Source organism: Glossina fuscipes, unplaced genomic scaffold (assembly GCF_014805625.2).
Source record: "Glossina fuscipes isolate IAEA_lab_2018 unplaced genomic scaffold, Yale_Gfus_2 1, whole genome shotgun sequence".
Taxonomy (NCBI): domain Eukaryota; kingdom Metazoa; phylum Arthropoda; class Insecta; order Diptera; family Glossinidae; genus Glossina; species Glossina fuscipes.
In genome coordinates, this window is record NW_023998415.1 from 30,966,671 (window position 1) to 30,982,979 (window position 16,309).

Below are 16,309 nucleotides of genomic sequence, written 5' to 3' on the forward strand. Positions count from 1 at the left end.
GTGCGATTGAACGATAGCAGAAGAGACAAAAATTATAGCATTGTATTACTACCAATTGTCTTGTACTTAAATCGACTTTTAATAGTTTTAATTTTCAAATGATCGAAAAAACGTTAAAAATTAACCGAGATTAACCAACGAATCGCCCCGTGTCTATAGCCGTTATTCTCGCCCAAGAGATTGATTCATAAAAATGACTTTTTAAATAATTTCCTTATATTATATATTTGTTAGAGATAGCAATTTTGGAAATGCCTTCCTCAAGCAATATATGGACTTCAATATAAAATTCCATGATCGAGCATATAACCTACAAAGGTTGATTTGCTCAAGCACCTCTAAAATTTTATTTGCTGTAAAGATGCTATCCGCACATACAATTTCACGAATTGTCATTGTCTTTAAAGTTGAAATCATGGTTCGTTGTATGCAATAGTCCAATTTCGAGTGTACAACTCGAAGTAACGAAATACTGAAAATTTTAGTTTATAGCATAATCAATAATTTACTACCCCATGACAGCGAAAGAAAGCTGTCTTTGTTAGTTCATCTCAATCTACTTCTATGCCCCCTGCGATGCTTCCTTGAATGGTTATTAAAAACTTTCCTCTTCGCATTTTGTCGAAATGGTACTACTAATCAGTAAAATCTTATAATCACTGCAAACAATAGGGATTAGGGCTTTGAGAAGCTTCCGCTTCAAAGTCAAACAGGCAAAGAGCATATGCATGAACAACTATTATAGTTAGCTATAAACATCTCTTAATCTCCCGTATGTGAATTCAAGTGACAAATTATTGGAGCAAGCTTATAGACTCGACAGACATTTAATAAAATACATAAATACATAAATGAATTGTTATGAAGAAAATATTAATATATAGACGAGTATCAACTAAGTAGGAGATCCATTCTCCCAAAGTGAGAAGGAGTATACAAATACAAAAGTGTGAGAAAAGTAAAAAAGCAATAAGCGAAGTAAGCAGCCAGTGTTCGCGGTTAATGAGTGCTTCGTTATCGATCGGAGCGATATCCCCATCTAGGCTTTCCTTCGTCGTTATTTTACACGAATAGGAGGTATGCCGCGAGTAACTAATGATATTTGATAGAAAAAAACAAACTGATTACTAAAAGGTAAGCATTAGTGTTATAAAAATAAATATCGTAAATAAGATGTGTCAAGCGGAATTATGCTATTTGGAAATTAGAAATGCGAATATTGAAAATGTTAAGTGAAATTGCATTGCATTGTATACCGAGCTCAATTTTCGTATAATAATAATTTTAAAAAAATAAAAATGCAATTAATTCGAAACATTAATGAAAAGTGGGCAAAGTCTTAAGAACTTAAAAATCAATTATAACTTTGAGTGGAATTAAAAAGGAAATATTTTCGACGTCGCAGTCCCAGCATATGTTAAAAATGGCACGTATATTATATCCAAAGATGACAAGCAGCAAGAATAGCTTAGTAACTGGACACACGACCTCGTATTTTCAATTTCAATTAGTTTGCTACAAATAAATGTACGTGTGTATGCGTGCGAATGTATATAACGCATAGCGAAATGCAACTTTTTCTTCGCTACAGCTAACAAAAGTAAAAGAAATTTCATTCTCCTCCTTTTTTTTCATTTTTTTTTTTTTTTCTTATCATTCATTGTTCATCATCGATTTTGCATATCATCAGCATGTAAAGGTTTGATGATTTCAAAATGCTCGGCTACAATGCGTGTGCTAAATGAGTTCTGCGTAGTAATTGAGATTGAATGAAATATGCCGACTGAAATGTTTGCGATATGACGTTAAAACTATAACTATAAAAAAAAAAAAAAAAGGAAAACATTTGATATAATCAATAGCGATAATGATGCGCAAAAATGGATTAAAAAAAAAAAAAACTTTGAATAAAGGCAACTACTATCAATTAAAGTCAATCATACGAAATTTATTTTGACCCCATTCATGTTATTATTATTATTATGATATACATATATATATATATATATATATAAATAGATTATGAACTTATGGATATTTCGTCCATTAATTGGATAAATTCACAATATTTCGATATTCAATTTAGAAATACTCGTAATTAAAACATGGCTTCATTCATTCAACAGCATGCCGTCAATAAAGCAATTAAGTCGTCAATGGACGAAATCAAATATTATTTCATATTATGTTACTTACCATTCACTCTGAATAATACAAAGGGATTCTTTTCTAATTAAATTCTTTTTCTTATTTCTTAGCGTTTTTTTTTTTTTGTTTTTTTTTTTTTGCTCATTTACGCCCACATCTAAAATCTCCCGCCGAAAGCAAACTAAACGTTAATGTTTCTCTAATAAAGGGACTCCTAAATTTAAATGACATTTCTTTTTTTTTTTTTTTTTTTTTTTTTTTTTAAATTTTATTCGTATCTATTACCCAAGCTGAGTTGGATACGAAAAATATATCTTTTTCCATGTGTAACATGCAAAAATACGCCTTAGATTGCAAATTAATTTTACACTGTACGGTCCTGTCGCTTATATAATATATCAATTAGCGAGCAATCTCTCCACGCCCACAATAAGGAAAAACTTGAACTGTAACTTATAATGCATAGAAGATATTCATCTTAAATTGCTCACTAATATTGCCGTGAATTGGTCACATTACAAATATAGCAACAAGTGTAGCACAGACACACACACACACACACACAGCCTATAAGAGATATTCATCGAAAATAATGATACAACCAGCTGTGACAGGACCTGCTGCATGATGGGTATGACTTTAAGCCCGATCGGCTAACCGACACGGGTACTAATAAACCGATCGAGTATTTGAGTAGCAATTCCTCGGAAATATATTCACGGAATGGAAAGTGGTAGATGAAAATATGAAAAAAATGTCGATAGGTAGTTGTCCGAGATGGTGTTTTTTATTCTTCTACATTACTGACTTGTCTTGTGAACAGATCACACTAACTCTTAAATTTTGTATTCGTAATCGATCAAGGAATGTTTGTGCCAAATTTCAACTCCCTATCTTCGTTTTTACGACTGCGACGATTCACTAAATTTTACGCTTAAAGCAAACATGACGGCATAAATGATGGAATATCTGGTCCCAACTATTTATATTGTTTCTAAATATGTTTGTTAGCTTTAAGAGAACTCGGGAGAAGGCGTCCTAACACATCGTGACAGTTACTTTACATCACTTACAGAGGGAGCAATGCTAGCAAGTGCATGATGATGTCTTTAGCATTCATGTGAGTAACTTTTTATTAATAAACTTTTATGAAATCATCTCTCGATATTTATCATTCATCAATTTCGAAATCAGATAATAGCATATTTCCTATTCTGCCATCCATATAGCATCTGTAATATTCCGGGAAATGTTTTGAGCTAAGTGCATGATCCAATTAAGTTATTTGGACAATCTTAAGAGCAATTAACATAGAAAAGCTAGACTTGCTTTATAAATTTTGTGGACTGAATTGCATAAATGACAAATCTAAGAACGGATAATAAATCGTCAATATATTGAAATAAAATTTTGAAATTTTTGAATTTCAATAGCCAAGAGAGATGTTGTTTAGAAATTTGTTACAAAAGAAAATATTAGGTTGGAGGGAAAGTTATGTCGTATTTTAAAGAATATATTTGAATTCATTTATAAAAATACGTGTTTAATATTAACCGTTATTTCTTACAATCTGATGCCATCTTTCAGGTAACCTGTGAGTTGCTGTTTTGTAGAAGTCCTCGTCCTTGAAGTTAAAAGTAGTCAGCGACTGCCTTTGAAACACTTTCAAAAAACTTGATTTTTTTTGCCCATTAGATAATTTTGCAGAGATCTGGACAGGTAATAATAAGGTGGTGCACTGAAGGGTGAATACGGTCGGTGACTAAGGACTTCCCATTCTAACGCATTCAGTTTTTATTGGGTCGCGATTGCAGTAAGCGGTTCGAACATTATCGTGGTGAAACACTGTTCCTTTTCTACAGGCTAATGCAGGCCTTTTTTCTTTGATAGCTGCATTGCAGCTGATTGCAGTACAGATCCGCGTTAATAGTTTTTCCCTGTTTCAGCAACTCGTAATACACTGGACCTTTCCTGACCTTTCCACCACAAACGAAGCGGTACTTTTCATTAAAGGATACTGTGATGATGTGCCTGATTTGCAATAAGATTTTTTGCTCTTAAAGAATCTACTTTTCATCTCCAGTAACCAGCTTGTCCAAAAACGGCTTCACATTGTGTCTAATCAGATGTGATGAACACATTCTTATACGATCAGGCAAATTCTTTTCCGTTAATTCATGTGGAACCCAAACACTTTGCTCTAACACAGACGCAGAGAGAGATTTAATGTGATCTCTAACAGTTGTATGATGAATGGCAAAAGTACGTTATCGACCCTGGATGATCGTCCAGATCGATCACTTTGTTGTAGGCTCAGATCCCCGGAACCAAATTTGCTAAACCATCTTTGACGAGTACGAACATTTACAATACCTTTGCAAATACCGCATATAAATTTTGTACATGCAACCGATGCATCGCTTCTTTTTTGAAATTCATATAAAATGCAGTGTCGTAAATGCATTTTATGTACTGACATATTTTTCACTTTAAATATCGCAACTAAATGATGAACGGTAAAAAAAAGGATTCCTTTTATATTCTACAACAGGTAAAAAAAAAAAAAAAAAAGAAAAAAGGAAATCCGAATGACTCACTAGCCATATGTTTGTTTTTTTTATTCATAAGAAAAATTACATGCCTATTTAAAATACGACAGAGCATTCCCTCCAACCTATTAATATTTTGATCGCTTCTTTGCGATATCTATCTAAGATTGTGCATACCTAACATACGCCTCGAAGCGTGCATAACTTTCTTACCCATTTATCTAATGAAAGCGTTTGCCTATAGATATGTCAACTTGCTTCCGTTATCTATTCATAGCATTTATACGCTATGCGCACTAATCCAATAATAAAATGTATTCAACCTTTCTTTCTTTTTTTTCATTCTCTTCTAAATTTTGATTTCTATTCACCTTTCTTGCTGCTCATGTCAAATTTTTAAACGCTTGAATGAAAATTCGCTGTGAAAAGAACGCAAAGTGCTACACCGTTAGTCGTTGGGTATAAATTCTGCACATTTTATTAATTGACCGCGCAATGTGAAACGCTTTAGAAGTGAACATGTGAAGTTTGCGGTCAAAATATTTGACGAATTTTTCAACTACTAATCGAATAAGAATACATACAAAAGTAGTTTATAATTGTGTAAGAAAACATGAAGGGGACCGAGGAACCCATAAAAAATCGATCCTTTACATGTTTTTTAAACCTATAAGATATAACAACAACAAAACATCGATTAAACATTACATACAATCTTATCAAAAAGATCTTGAATTTTATTTCATTTGAGTAAAGGTTCGCAAATGGAAATTTGAGCCAAAAGATCTTTTAAATTTTGATTCTTGCGGACATCAAATTCTTTTTTCATAACCAGCCTTACAGAAGTGGTTCAAAGAGTTTTCTTTTCAGTCAAAATTTAATTATCAAGAATTTCCCTAAAGTTACTCGAAATTTCCAGAAGGTACTGCTCATTGTAATAAGCACCAACGATATTTTTCATAAACGAGCGCCTCTGTAAAATACAGCGAATTGTTTTTAAATACTGGCTGGTTTCCAAAACGCAATTACTCTCTGAATTCTTATTTAATTTCTCCAAAGTACGGTTAGTTGCCTTTATGTTGCTCTGCACACGAAATTTTAATTTTTGTTTGAATTTCTTTTTCAAAAATAACAAAAGTAACGTCACTAGAACAACTATAACTACTTGTTACTTGTTACCTAATTGCAGTAATGGCATAGAGTTTTGAGATATTACCTCAAAATCTCATGAATTTGACAGTAGTGGCGACATCTATATGTCATCCTACAATGATTGAATGATGTGTTACATGTGAGAGACACGCACCCAATACAAATACAACTTACTCTCGTCACAATTCCATTTATTCAATGGAATGCAATAGCGTTTATAGCAAATCGGATAATCCTCGGACAATTTTATCGTAAATGCCTTTTGAGATCTTTATTGCACTAAATAGAAATATAAAAATATTTTCCATCTTCAAACCATTTGAAAATTTGTCGAAGCTATTTATAAAGAGAAAAGAAGCTATATAAGGATTTTCTTTAAAAAGTACTCCTTTTCAATATTTTTCGCTGAATGATTATAGCTATTGTCAGAGAAGTATGACTCGTTGAAAGTATATGAGGCTGGTCGCGTTCTTGCGTTTGTTATACGTATGATGCGAAAAATCAATTGAGACGCAGTCGTATTGGTATCCGGCAAAGTTATTTTAAATTTAAACTTCAATATCTCTGCTCAGCGCACGCACTACCATGTATCATATTCCAACATATATCCTTGGAAAATATATTGTAACACCATATATAAAAAATGACTTTAGCTTTAAGCGATTACAGCCTTGGTTTTATTTATCTTTTGTGTTAAGAGGGCACGTGGGTGTCGCACGGTGAAATTTTCTAAAACAATATGTTATGAGTGATTACCTGAGAACGCTTACAAAAAACGCTACTTCACGGGTGTAAGGATAGCTCGTGATGGCCTTAGCTGAATTCAACAACTCAAATAATTTCAGCCAATAGATGCGTGGGGCTTACAATTAAAAGGGACGGATTAAAGGAACTCGAAATTTGAATTTTTCTACGGGTAGGTGAACTTTTACCGTGTACTCTTTCGTTAAGATATGCAATAGAGGTGTGTAATTGTCCAAAAAGATTGAATCGTACCAACCGTCTTTAAGATTTGATATACGCAGGAATTGAACAGATAAGAGCATTCTTTCTTGAAATGCCATGCCATGACATGCCTCCTACGATTTTTTTCAGATTTCCACCAAAGTTGAAATTCTCACGTTCAGCATTGCTTTTCAAATCACTATGGGAGGATACACAATCAATTTTAAAATTTATTACCAAAATGATGAATCTATTCAGGCTACATTAAGTGTATGCGGGATGAACGTCACATTTGATTAAATGGCTTCGGTCTATAGCGAAAAACTACCGTTTGGAAATCAAAAAAAAATCTCTTCTGCTACTTCTAAAAGACCTTTGCTTGCACAAAACTTACCTTTCACATAGGGTTTGCGGGCTAAGAATGGCAATTGAGTTATTGGCTAAGTTGTCGTCAAGGCAGAGCGCTATAAAAACATGATTACGGTTTTTTTTGTGACACAAAGTAGGCGTTTTTTACTTCAATGGTATGTGGTTTTAGCACAATGTTCCAACATCGCATAAATCTCATGGCATCAATCACTTTATTACAAGGAAACTTCAACAACCATTTAATCTCAAAAAATGTCTATGTGAGTCTACCATAGAGATCATGTGATATAACACTATTGGACTTTTTATTTTTGGGATTATACTGAAGCATTGGCTTATCGTAGTAAATCACGAACTCTCGTCACGACCTTATTTATCGCGATTACTCGTATTTTTGATGAAATAAGCGTAGATCTATGTGAAAGAGTCAAAGGCGATCATTTACGTGAAATCATTTTGAAATAAAAAATTCAGCTTAATTTTTATTACAAATTAAATAGAAATAAAAGCATTTATTTGATATATATATATATATACATTATAAATGCATCTATATTTCATATAGCTGGGTATCACTTAGGCAAAAGAAAATATCAACAATTGTAAAACGCCATCTTTTAATTACGTGCATTTGCTAGAGCGACAAGTAATCGGTACTTAATAGCAAGTAATCGCTAAAATCACCTCAAAGTGTTGTTATTTACTTTTTATCACAATATGCATGAGTTCATGCGATGAAAACTAAGTCAATTTATTTGTATTGTTGCGATTAAACCAGCAGCGGTGGTCGCGGTGCTCGGTCATAAACGTTAGTTATCTAATAAATTGTTGTGGACAATAAATCAATAAAAATGAGTGTTTTACAAATGACTTCTCTGAATTTAACGCGAATGTCGAGGAACTGTGCAACAGGTAGCAACAATACGATTATTAGCTTGTATGCGGCAATAAGAAATTTCTCGGCCACTCCCGTCTTAGCCGATAAACATGAGTAAGTCTTGTATGAATATATGAGGATTTTAATCTCGACCTAATTCAACATTTAACTAAAAAAATAAATAAAAATAAAACAAATAAAAATATTATGGTGCGACATGGCTCACCGATAATACTCTACACTATTTCGCTTAATGCCGTTGTTCATGTAACGATTTTTCAAAATAAGGTGTTATGTGGAGAGTGACCGAATAAATGATCCGAACCAAAATTTTTTGTTTTTTACAAAAGCGTTCGTTCCTGGTCCAAAATATATCGGTGCACGAAATTCTATCGAAATATATCTAAAATTTAGAGCAGTAGGTTGAACACAACGATTCTAGAAGGATAGACAAGTTTAAATCCATTCAGCAAGTGATTCTAATCGATTTCAAGCCCATCAAGTCTTGTTCAGAAAAGAAAGAAAATTCGTCTCAAATCGAACGTTTTTATTATTGTCAGACAAAGTTGGAAAATTCATTTCATCTGTTAGTCTGTTGGACTAAGAAACTTATATACGCTTTAGAGCGAATCGCAAAATCCTCTCCTCTAGAAACAACAATATGTATTTAAAATGTCACCTATCAAATGTCAACATCGTGGCTTGATTTTTTCTACTACACTTTTTCGTACCAATTGTGTACCATATAGACAGTCACTATACCTAAATGCTAGATGAAGTTGTCGTTTTCCTCTCAAGGATTTTTCTTGACGCCTTATATAATAATAATAAATAAGTTGAGAAGTTTTATCCCACCGACAACGAGTCCACTTTACAAGCGATATCGCTACTCTGTCCTCTTAAAATATTGCAGATACGCGTTTAAGCAAATAATGTTAGCGTTAACTTAATAATGTATTTCGTTAAACAAGTTGCTAATATTATATATATCTTATCTTCACTTGAACGCATTAATAATTCCATTATCTGCTACGCGTAATCCATCATGCAGTGCTCTTTTACGAATGACTTGCTGTCTGCGAACAATAGCAAAAAACCTTGGATTATTTTTATTCCTTTATTCATTTTTGGTTTCTTTTTTTTTAACCATGGGATGATGATCACGGCAAAAGAAGCGGAGAAAGCCGAATAGTATATAATTGGCCGTAGTCTAGGAAGCGTATGCCCAATCGTTAAGTGTTACGTCTTTACCGTCATAAGTAATAATATGATTCACCGCGCTGAGAATGGAACCCGAGTACATCACATTTCTTATCTGCTAGGCTAAGGCTAGGCTAACTACAACAACGCAATCATTTATTTACATTTACTATATATATATATATATGAACACTTTGCAGATGCCAGGTGCTTGTAGTTGGAGGTGGTGCTGGTGGTTGTGCCGTGGCTGCCAAGCTATCAAGAAAATTGGGCCCAGACAAAGTTATCATAGTAGAACCGGCTGACGTAAGACGCGATAATTAAAGCTAAAAGTCCTTAACATTAATTTAATCCGTTTTTCTTGCAGAAGCACTACTACCAGCCTATGTTCACTTTGATAGGCGGAGGTATGAAACGTTTGGAACAATCATTTAAACCAATGGCCAGTGTTTTGCCAAAAGATGTGAAATGGTTGCAAGAGAAAGCTGAGCAATTCGATCCAAAGAATAACACGGTAATTACTTCGGGTAATAATAATATTAAATACGATTTACTGCTGATAGCAATAGGCTTGCAACTCAACTATGATAAGGTAAATTTTTCATTACATTTTTTAAAAATATTCATTAAATTATAATTTGCTTAAGATTCCTGGTTTGGTGGAAGCTCTTGCGATACCTAATGGCAAAGTTTGTTCCATCTATTCGCCCAAATATGTGGAAAATACTTTGGAATGTTTACGTCGAACAGAGAACGGCAATGCTGTATTTACCTTTCCCGCTAGCCCTGTTAAATGTCCAGGCGCACCGCAAAAAATTATGTATATATCCGAACATTACTTTCGTAAAGTAAGTTGATAACTTATTTACCTTTAGACTGCTATACGCTTAAACGTTCTTCTTCCCCACATTGAAATACAAAAAAAAAAAAAGAAAATAAAAGAGAAACAAGAAAGAATTAAATTTAATATACCCCACCTGCTCATATAAAAGATTCGATTTCAAGATTCCGTACACTCTGTACATACCTGTCGTACATCATGTCGACCACAATATTATAGCGGTGTCTTTGACTTTGTGCGCTCTATACAGAGCTTCCAGTGCTGTAATCACTTCTACATAGAATTGTTGCAATTAGTTCGTTATTGTATAGAATATGAAGAATTTGAGAATGAAGCAAAGTTTATGCTTTATGTGTAAATGCAATAATAATAATAATAATAAATAAAAGCAAGTAAAAACACTGTAGTGGAGCTGGGCCCACCATTGAATATTCTAGGATGGCCGCTACGGTTGGCGGGTATGGCGACTTTTCAAAATAAAGCGTTATACGGGAAGTAGTCAAAAAACTGGTTCGATCGGAACCACTTCTCGTAGTGTTCGTCCTTGGGCCAAAATGGTTGAACCTAAGAAAACAAATCAGACAGATGGCTAGACGAGCCTAGAAATAGGGGATATGAATCTGAATCGATCGGTATAATAAAATGTGGGTCTATTTCGAGTCCTTCTCTCCTTCTAGTCGTATATCCGCACAAACTTAATATAACCTCGTACTACAAGACGAGTAGACTACTACTCAAGTAGTCTAGTAATAAAAAATGTTTATATAAATGGAGCGTTCACCTATGATCCGTATATTATTTGTTCTTAAAATCTTTTAACTCTCAACTACTAATCGAAACAATGGCTTGAAAACTCAAAAATATTTCTTCAATACTCCGCAATAGACCCTTTGGACAGATTATATTAACGAGAGTTTAAAAACAACAAAAAAAAAACAAAGAAAATTATAATGAATTTACGTATTTTCGCCATTCGCAACTGTTGTTATCTAAACTTGGGTTATTTTCATATATTTTTAAATCTTTCAGTTAAATAAACGCGGTAATATTAACGTGATATACAATACCGCACTACCTGTATTGTTTGGAGTAAAGCATTACGCAGATGCGTTATGGCCGATTGTCAAAAAGCGCAACGTGACTGTCAATACACGTACGAATTTAGTAGAAGTTAAACCTGCAATGGATATGGCGATCTTCGAGAACTTGGATAAACCTAATGAAAAGTTTGAACAACAGGTAAGAGAGTGATTTACATAAATACATGAATTTCACTTACCGGGCTCACTTTCACTTATCCTTCAAGTATTCCATGTTACACGTTGTGCCGCCAATGAGTGCGCCTGATCAGTTAGCTCAATGCAAGGATTTGGTAAACGAGGCCGGTTTTGTAGATGTGAATAAGTCGACTATGCAACATGTTAAATATAAAAATGTGTTTGCTATTGGTGATTGCTCTGGATCACCCAATTCAAAAACCGCCGCTTCAGCAGGTATGATATTATAGTTAATTTAAGTGCATATATAAAAAATGTCCCCAATTCTTAATTCTTTGATAAATTTATTACATAGCGGCCCAATCCCCAGTGGTCTATCGTAATATGATAGCCGCCTTAGAAGGAGAAGAGCTTAAGGCCACATACGATGGTTATGCTTCCTGTCCTTTGGTGACCGGTTATCGTAGTTGTATTTTAGCGGAATTCGATTATGATTTAAACCCGTTGGAAACATTCCCCGTAGCACAAAACAAAGAACGTTACTCTATGTTTGTATTAAAGAAAAGCTTAATGCCTGCTTTATACTGGAATATGATGTTGAAAGGTTATTGGAATGGACCAGCCATGATGCGTAAAATAATGTCGATGTTTAAATTCGGCAAAAATTAAAAACTATATAAAAGTCAATTTTTCATCAATAGTTTGTAAAAATATAAACGAAATTCTATATGAATGACGTAATACGTCCAATAATGTTCCATGGCGTACTTGTCGGTATGTCGCGATTACGACTATTAAAAATATTAGCTATAAAAACCTTTATCAAGACTTGCAAATCGTAAATCGACCCACATGGATTGTTTGTGCAACAAGCTTTCCGATATCTGTTATCTTCAAAGAAGAAGCTGAGCAAATTCAAATTTTAATAAAAAAAGACGAAAAACTTTTTAAATCATGCTTTTTATTCTTATTAAAAGTCTATCCCTTGAAAAAAAGATCCGACAGACATGGAAAGTGTTAGGGCTCGTTCTACTTTCAATCCTAGAATTTATTTCGTTTGTCTAAGTAAGTTATGAGCATTAAAAACGGTACAGTGGGGCACACCATCTTCCAGTTATCCATATATCGAATTTTACAAACAACGCGTTATATGAGAAGAGGCCGAACGAATGGTTCAATCTGAACCATTCTCAATAGCGTTCATCTTTGGGCCAGAGCACGTCTATGTACCGAATTTCATCAAAATATCTCAATAATTGCGCCCTGTAGTTTAAGTACGAGAAAGTAAGACGGATGGACGGACAAAGAAGATTAGAGAGATGTATATTCTTAGTTCTTCTGGGTGTTGCATACATTCGCACAAACTTAATATTCATGTGTTCTACAAGTGGCGTAGGGTATAACAAGGCAACTTTAATAATAAAAATGACTTAAAATTTGAAATCACTAACATTCGTTCGAAATTTGTAAATTGAAAAAACTGCACATTTCTCATTGCAACATTATCACATATTAATCTACTTAAACTGGATAGAACAGCTCCCTTAAGTACCAAATTTCGTCAATATATTTTTAAAAATTACGATATTTGTTACGATATATGTTGCTCGACTCATAAAATGGTTCTGAATTCATTAGGATAATAAAAGACGAGCCACGCTCAAGTCGTATCCGCACAAACTTGATGTCACAAAGAAGCTTAGAAAATATGACGTGAAATTCTGGTAGCATTCGGCGGCACAACCGAAATCTATCAATTTTGTGTTAGTCATTTAATAAAATCTTCTTCTTAACCTCGTATTTATCTTAGTTGCACGCTTCAATTGCGTTTACTTGTTGACGGTGGAGTGTTTGAGCAGTCGTCTGGTCCTTCCCAGGAAAGACGACCAAAGACAAAATATAGCTTCACATAGCGGATATCCGAAATTTGCCACCGTTGATGCAGCTTCAGTTATTTGGGATCGTTATCCCTCTCGCACATTGTTGTGGTATATTATTTACCTCTCATCGCCCCTTACGAGCGCTCGTTTCAGCAGTGATTTGTAGATTGAAATTAATTCATCGCGTTATTAACTGATACGGCGCCCTAATGTCGAGCCTCTTTAACATCAAAATTTCTAAAGCGGAAATGTGATCTTTGCGTGCTACTGATTTTGATAAAGAACTCTCAGGATAGAAAACACAATTTTTTTTTTTTGACAAATCGGATTTTAAAAACATTCCTAAGCGTTTCGATTAAGTCGAAGTAAGGTTTTTAAAATTTTACCTCATTTTCGAAACGAAGTTATTTTCAAGCGCATAAATGAATGAAGTGCCGAAAAGGCTTTGTTCTTTGCACACCCATGACCGTAGGATGAGGGGTACATTCATTTTCTTAAAACGTTTGCAACGCCCAAAAGAAAGCTTCGTAGACCCCACAAAGTATATATATTTTAGATAAGCGTCGAATTTCCAATATCTGTTGTAAACATTCTACTGGCCGCAATAATTAGGCTATCGGTTTCAGATATGGCAAAAACATTGAAAGTTCTTGCTCGCCGATTAGTATTGAAAAAGGACTAAATCGGTCGAACAGGACATGTACTACATTAATTGAGAATATCTCTGTTCGTCAAAAGGAATAAAAAATTGTTTTTTTTTTTTCATTACTCATAAACTAAAGCAAAGATATCTACAAAAATTTGAACGTATATTCGCTGTAGTATCTGTACAAAAATGACAAAAATTGATCACACTTGCCCGATATTATAGTGTATCAAGATTTGATTTTTTTGTCAAAAGCTTTATAACGCTTAGAAGCAAACTTGAAAAACATGACTAAGTGTACAAATACTTGGCCTGTTTTAAATACGGAATGTGTCGGATCTGTGGTACCCGTTCACCCATTCGCAAAAATAAAGATATTGTCGTCTAGCGGATTTGCAAAAGAATGTGATAATAAACTCCAATCGGTCAAGAGACACGCTTGCAATGCCTCAAGCTTTTGCAGCAAAAACTGTGAACACCTTTGTTCGCCATGTTTTCTTATTTGTTACTCATAAAGTACAACGCATGCACCATACAGCAGATTTCCACTTTTATTCGGAAAATCGAAAAAAATCAGTTTCGCGCGAAAATTTAATCCTTTTCGTTATTTTCTCTTTTGTGTTTTTTTTTTTTTTTTTTTTGCTAGTCTCTCTTGGGATAAGGGTAATGGGTCTCAAAGATTCGGTCATGACCGAATAAAATTTTCTTACTTCATTTAAACATAAATGGACTGTCATCAGTGACGCGATCCTGTTGAGAATACCACAGCGAATATTATCATTAACCCATTATATGTTTATATAATACGCGTGAGAGAAATATGCAAAAAAATTTAAAATAAATATTTGACATTTATTTTGGTTTTATTTTTTTCATTATCACAGTAAAAAATATTTGAAAAACACATAAGAAAACTTATATTTAACAATAGTAATTAACAACAATAAGCATTATACACAAATACTGACATTGACTTAATATGAAATCATAAAGTAATATAAATAAATAAATAAATTTATTAACTAAAAAATAAAGAGCACAATTTAAATTATCATAAATAAATATATTCACGACATACACAAATATATATATATATGTGTGTGCGTGTGCGTGTGTGTGTGTGTGTGTGTGTCTAAAATAAATACAACATGACAAATAGGAATATATCGTTATAAAAAAGATGTTTTGCGAGTTACTTCATTTTTTGGTTTTCCTCTTCTGTTTCCTTTCATAAGTAAACAAAATAGTAAAACCAATGAAAACTAATTAAATAAATAATCAAATAAATCAATCAAGTAAATAAATATATATAAAAAAAAAAAAAATAGGTCTGTATTCGTCTTGAAGCGAACCTTGAATATCCATCACTTCAGGCCTACGATTACCTAAAGAAATTTCCGACATTTTATCTCAAGCTTTCGATTTCTCTCTCCCTTGAATATACGTAATGGTTTTACACTCTTCAACTCTGATATTCGTTTTTAGATCTAAACCAATCAATCAATTAATCAATCAATCGATCATCATCATCATCATTCGGTAATGGGTGAGGGAAATTGATTTAACAACCTCAATAACTCAATGATAATTTATATTCATGTGCTCTCTTTTCGAAGGCTCTTTAATGTTTCGTAATGCTCTTACATAATAAATAAGCAATTCTTAACAAAAGAAATGAGAGAAACGAAACGATGAGGAAATAATGCAAGGAAAGAGCAGCACGCGAATATTGTCGCTGTCGTTTAAAATTGAGTAAAACTCGTAAAATTTGCTTCAATTTACAATAGATTTTGTTTTCACCCAAAAAAAAAAAAATGTAGTTTGAATAATATTCGATTCGGATTCTCATTCTCTGTTAAAGAGTGGCGGAGTGCCGAGTGCCTATCAATAAACAGTTTACTGTAATCAGTTATTATAAAAACGACGGCAACATATCCTTCTGACTTTCGCGCGACCATTTAATCAAACTTCGTCTCATCGAAGTTCGTACTTTTTATTTACAAAAGTTGCTTTCCCGTTATTAATTAATTTCTGTTATTATTGTTATTGTTATTGCTATTGCTATTGCTATTATTATTGCTATTATTATTGCTATTGCTATTGTCAATTAAATTTTTCATATCCAAAACCGGAAAATACGAAAAATATCTTGACGTTATTTTTGTACCGCCTAATATACGATCTAGCCTTGTCCAGCCTTAGTTCATCAAAGCTTCGATATTTTTCTAGATCATATTTCCTGATTAAATGGTCGAAAATCGGAAGGAAATTTCGATTAGCTATTTATTTCTTTTAATATATGGGCGCGATGTTCTTTATTTTTTTGTTTTTTTTTTCTTTTTTTTTTTTGTGTAAACATCACTACATCGACAATAGGTCTTCATGATTCAACTTAAGCCGAATACCTTTATTTTTTCTAAAAATAAATAATAATAAGTATTGCTTTTATTGCTAAGTCCTTTAATTGCGCGAAACACTTAAACAA

At 33.3% G+C, this 16,309-nt stretch overlaps 1 protein-coding gene across 1 annotated transcript; it reads left to right on the plus strand.

Moving 5' to 3' along the window:
• The first annotated feature begins 7,744 nt into the window (after nucleotides 1-7,744).
• LOC119632329 (sulfide:quinone oxidoreductase, mitochondrial) lies at nucleotides 7,745-12,217 on the plus strand. Its single transcript, XM_038025179.1, has 7 exons — nucleotides 7,745-8,154; nucleotides 9,441-9,546; nucleotides 9,608-9,832; nucleotides 9,888-10,088; nucleotides 11,111-11,320; nucleotides 11,388-11,574; nucleotides 11,654-12,217. Exons 1-7 carry the CDS (start codon nucleotides 8,015-8,017, stop codon nucleotides 11,965-11,967), a joined length of 1,383 nt encoding a protein of 460 aa, XP_037881107.1. The 5' UTR covers nucleotides 7,745-8,014; the 3' UTR covers nucleotides 11,968-12,217.
• The last annotated feature ends 4,092 nt before the right edge of the window (nucleotides 12,218-16,309 follow it).

Bases quoted from the DNA above. Each gene is read 5' to 3' on its own strand.
- LOC119632329 (XM_038025179.1), top strand. From the start codon at position 8,015: ATGAGTGTTTTACAAATGACTTCTCTGAATTTAACGCGAATGTCGAGG. The intron at 9,547-9,607 runs GTAAGACGCGAT...TTTTTCTTGCAG, and splicing joins TCATAGTAGAACCGGCTGAC to AAGCACTACTACCAGCCTAT. The intron at 9,833-9,887 runs GTAAATTTTTCA...AATTTGCTTAAG, and splicing joins TGCAACTCAACTATGATAAG to ATTCCTGGTTTGGTGGAAGC.